Genomic DNA, 4355 nt, shown 5'->3' with positions numbered 1-4355 from the left:
GAGGGGAGCTGCTGAGACAAAACTGGGTGCAAGATGCTGCTGAAGGACCCAATCGGACAAAATCACGCATCCGCAAAAAAGCTCGGAGGCGATCTAAATGGGTATAGCATTTCGATCAGTGGAGCAGTGTCCCATTTAGTGTTCACATAGTATGCACAGTAGCAATCCTGTTTGTTGTTACAACAGGTGCTAGGAACACTGTGTCTGGGTTTAAGGACTGGCGTGTCTGAAGAAAACAAAATCACAACAGAAGATAACACAGGTAAAAAAAATTTGATTTTATTTCTGTTTGCTTTTACCAGAATGTGAGTGTTGGATGTAAGATCAGTAGGAAAATGTGTTGCTTTTGTAACAGAGCCCAAAATCCTGTGTGAAGTTGGAACAGAAGCTAAAGAGGATGACAAGGAGGGAGGACAGGATTGTATCCGTTTGACCTTCTTTCCTGTTCTGAATGAGACGACTGCTGTCAATGAAGGTTCTCCGGACCCCTTAACCCTTGAACCTTGCTCCCACATGAAAGACTGCCCCAGCATACGCATCATCCTGCAGGAGCTGCACCCTGGAGAGGAGGTACTGTAGCACAGGAGGGTGTTGGTATGCTGGGCTAAAAACATGTCGAAACACAAGCACAACTCTTTCCTTCCCTGCTAATATTCACAATCATAATTATCTGATGTAGACTAAGGGATTCCAATAGCCCAGCGCTGCTATCAGAATTTTATCTTTCCTCATTAGTGTAACGTTTTAATGTTTAGGCCCAGCTCAGCTCTTCTCATTCTTCCAGTGAGTTAGAAACCAAAGCACATGTTGACAAGGACTCTCATCGCTCCGGCAACCAGCCGCGGCTTTTAATGTTTCTGACAGAAGTATTAATAAAAACAGTAGGAGGTGATGCAAGCTGTCTTATATCCGCTTAGTAAGTGTGTGAAGTGTGCAAGTGTGTCCTGTTGTCTTGCAGTGGTTCAGTGTGAGTCCTGCTGAGCTTCCTGTCAAATGAACACAGTCATTAGCTCTGAAAAATGCACACACACACACAACCGGGCTAACACACACACATAGTAACACACAAAGGGAGACCCACTCATAATTAGCTTGCCAGCGCCAATAGTGTGATTATGACAGTAATGTGTGTGGGGAGAAATCAATGGTCTGACATTAGGCTCTCAGTCAATAAAAGTCCTCATTTTTTCTCCTTCTTCCCATCATCAGCTAAATCACCCTCAGACTGATAACGCATATCTGTCCAGAGCACAGTAAGGAGATAAGGAAACAAGTTTACTCTTATGTATTTAGCCTTTGATAACAGTAAATTTAACTAGTTTTTTTTTCTGTAATCTACTCATTGTTAGGGACAGTTGGCCTGATGCCTGTTTGTGTTAACTGATGGAAATTGCCAGTGTGACCATGATACAGTATGGTTCAATGTAAAATTTCTGCACCATGTAGCTGTGACCCACTCACCGCGACTCGTCATAAACATTTCATATGACAAGCAGTTTTATCTGTCATAGTGCATTTCTACTGTGTGCATTCAGACAAAAGGCTCTGATCACTTAGCAGGTTTCTTATTGTGTGTGTGTCAGTGATTAATTCTCCTAATAATAGCCAGTCTGGGCCTCCTCCTCCACCAAGTATGTGACTTCTTGTCTGGGGGCAGGGAGTCTGATTTGATAAGTATAAATTGTGGGGGGCCTGCGGGTATGTTGGGGCCCCATATGGTTTTTGGACACTATGTCCCAGAGGGCCTGCAGAGGGGCCAACACAGAGAGACAGCCAGGTGCACACACTCACTGTGAAATGAAGGGAGACAATAGAATTAACAACACATTATCACAATGCAGTTAGCATTAGCTACAACCAGCACTGAAAGCAGCATGTGGGTCCACTTTGGCACCGAATGAACCAGTCTCACTACTGAAGAAAGGGGCCAGGCCTTCTCCTCCCCATCAATCAGCTCTGATAATGAAGTGTTCAACTGTGTCTTTTTAATAATGATTAAAATATGTGATTAAAATGATCAATCAAGTAAGGCCTGAAGTGCCTGTGTTGCTGCCATGTCATGTCCCCGGAGAGAAATGTGCTGACGTGTGTGTGTAATGTGTAATCACATGGGTCCCAATGTCTCTCTCTTCTCTCTCTATCTTTCTGTAGGTAAAAGCTAAGATGTGTGTACTGATGGTGAGTGGTCTCAGAGTGACAGAGGGAGTGCTGCTGTTTGGAAAGGAGAGCCTGCTCTTATGTGAGGGATTCACACTGAGTCCTCCTGGAGATGTTTGTTGCATCAGCCACCATCCCAGCAGGTACAGCAGACTTGTGTGCAGTTACAGAAAAATAAACAACATATATAATAATAATAGTAGCCCCTGAGTTGTGTCAGATTGTCATCTGTCATTCTTGATGTGACTTTCTCTGTCAGTGTGAGGGATTCCTTCATTTCCACTATGCTGACAAACGATCTGCCATCAGCCAGCTGCAGACGTTGGCTCTATGAGGACATCAAGGAGGCCCGTTTCATGCGTTTCCTTTTAGAGGTCAGACATACATATGCTCCCACGGAGGCCTTGAATTAACATGTATCCCACCTTTACTTTGTGTCTACATAGGATTTCACGTCAGATGTTAAAAATTTGTTTTGCATTTATTTACTCTTGGAGAGGTTTTGTCATTGATGGTTCATGTACAGTATATGGATAAGTCAAGATGTTAAGATGTTAGATTTAAAAGGGATCTCAGGAATAAAATATCCATTTTTTACACTTCAGACCAAAATATCATACCAGAGTCCTAGTGACTAAATAGCCGCTGTGGTTCTCTGTTACTATCAGGACAATGCCATTGAGGTCTTCATGAAAAACGGACACTCAGCCTTCCTGGTGTTCCTAAATAAAGACCATGTCTCTGCGTATAAAAGGTACTACATTTATATACATATATATATATATTGGATGTTTATAAAGGGACTTTACTTATAGCATTCTGCCTCTGATCCTTATTCCTTCTTCTGTCTCTTCCTGCAGGTTGTGTACCATAGTGCCCACATTAAAAGGCAGAGGGGTTATTACTGAAGTCATTGCTAATGCCAGGTAAACGTGATCAGTTAATCACATCCAACAGTGATAGTTTGAAAGAGTTATGTGTAATAACTCCTTTTATTTTATCAGTTGAAATGGAAAAGACCTCAAAAAATTGTTGCATAACACATAGATATTATGCGCATATAATGAAAATTTGTGTGGTTGCATAATTGACATGATTTCTATTTGTTTTGAGTTTAAGATGATGCCAGCAGTTCTTAGGTCATTTGATTGGCTCATGCTCCACCTTTCTTACTCTCCACACATCCTGACTGACTGTAGCCACTGAGTTTGGTACTATCAGTCCCGGATAGGTCCTTATTCCTTTCTCCTGAAACACATTACTTCCTCCTCCTCCTCTGTCTGTCCCTCTAATAAGCCTTTCCCTCTGCTCTTTATACCTCTTATGGCATGTCCTACACAGGCTGCTCTCATGGACCAGATATGCAGCTTCCTCTGGTTTCAGTTTTTCCTTCAGCATCCCCTCAGCAACCCCCTGAACATATGATAGAGGATTTCGCTTTATATTCAGCTTAATAAGGTTCTGTAGGAATTTCAGAAACTCTGGTAGCTCAGTGAAGAGGTTATCAAACAGGCCTAACTCTTGGAGACTTTTTAGAGTCACCATAGTGAGAGGCAGGGTGTCCAACCGGTTCATCCCCAGATTGAGACTCTTCAGGTTGGTGAGAGAACCCAATGTGGAAGGTAAACCCACTGAGGTTATGTGGTTATTAGAGAGGTTGAGGTGCGTCAGTCCCACCAGGTTACCGATGGACTCGGGTAGAGACTCCAGCTTGTTGCCATGTAGATCCAGCCATCTGAGTGACAAGCAGTTCCCGATGTTATCTGGGAGTTTTTGTATCAGGTTGCGGCTGAGGTCCAGCTCGTCTACGTTGGACAATTTTAGTAGACATTTTGGGAAGATGGTTATACCCATGTTGCTGAGGGTGAGTCTGCGCCATCCATCTGGGGTCATCTGTATTGCCTTTTTGGCAATCTTGAGGGTTACCTTTGTCCCTTTGGCTGCCTTTCCTTTGGGCATGGTACTGCAACACACACAGATGTTCTGGTTAAAATTTCAGCTCAGCCTCACTTTTGTGATAGTTGCCCCACCCCCACCACTACCAAGAGGCTGGTTTGTAATCTACACCAGCACACAGTGCTATAGCAAACAACTGTGTTGTGTGTATGTTTATGTGCAAGTATGTGTGTGTAAGGCTGATGTGATTTATTCAGATACAAGGGTTTATGTATGGCCTGAGGGAGGAGGGAAAGCACACT

The 4355-nt window shown here is 43.2% G+C and overlaps 2 protein-coding genes across 4 annotated transcripts in view; one reads left to right on the top strand and one right to left on the bottom strand.

The window, feature by feature from the left end:
* Positions 1-4355, top strand: part of wdfy4 (WDFY family member 4) — a 45759-nt gene that overhangs the window by 29436 nt on the left and 11968 nt on the right. Inside the window, exons 45-51 of the mRNA XM_020601869.1 lie at positions 9-101; positions 187-262; positions 356-570; positions 2152-2300; positions 2417-2531; positions 2826-2911; positions 3018-3083. Of these exons, the coding sequence (XP_020457525.1) occupies positions 9-101; positions 187-262; positions 356-570; positions 2152-2300; positions 2417-2531; positions 2826-2911; positions 3018-3083 (800 nt within the window). The remainder of the gene's footprint in view (positions 1-8; positions 102-186; positions 263-355; positions 571-2151; positions 2301-2416; positions 2532-2825; positions 2912-3017; positions 3084-4355) is intronic.
* Positions 3095-4355, bottom strand: part of lrrc18a (leucine rich repeat containing 18a) — a 3814-nt gene continuing 2553 nt past the window's right edge. For all 3 annotated transcript variants that reach the window (XM_020601578.1, XM_020601581.1, XM_020601579.1), the window contains exon 3: positions 3095-4120. In XM_020601578.1, coding sequence (XP_020457234.1) covers positions 3298-4116 — 819 coding nt within the window. In that variant the 5' untranslated portion in view covers positions 4117-4120 and the 3' untranslated portion in view covers positions 3095-3297. The remainder of the gene's footprint in view (positions 4121-4355) is intronic.

The sequence above is a fragment of the Monopterus albus genome, unplaced genomic scaffold, assembly GCF_001952655.1.
Source record: "Monopterus albus unplaced genomic scaffold, M_albus_1.0 scaffold52.1, whole genome shotgun sequence".
Lineage (NCBI taxonomy): Eukaryota > Metazoa > Chordata > Actinopteri > Synbranchiformes > Synbranchidae > Monopterus > Monopterus albus.
Note: the sequence above shows the minus strand (reverse complement) of the source record. Positions and strands in the feature narration are given on the sequence as shown.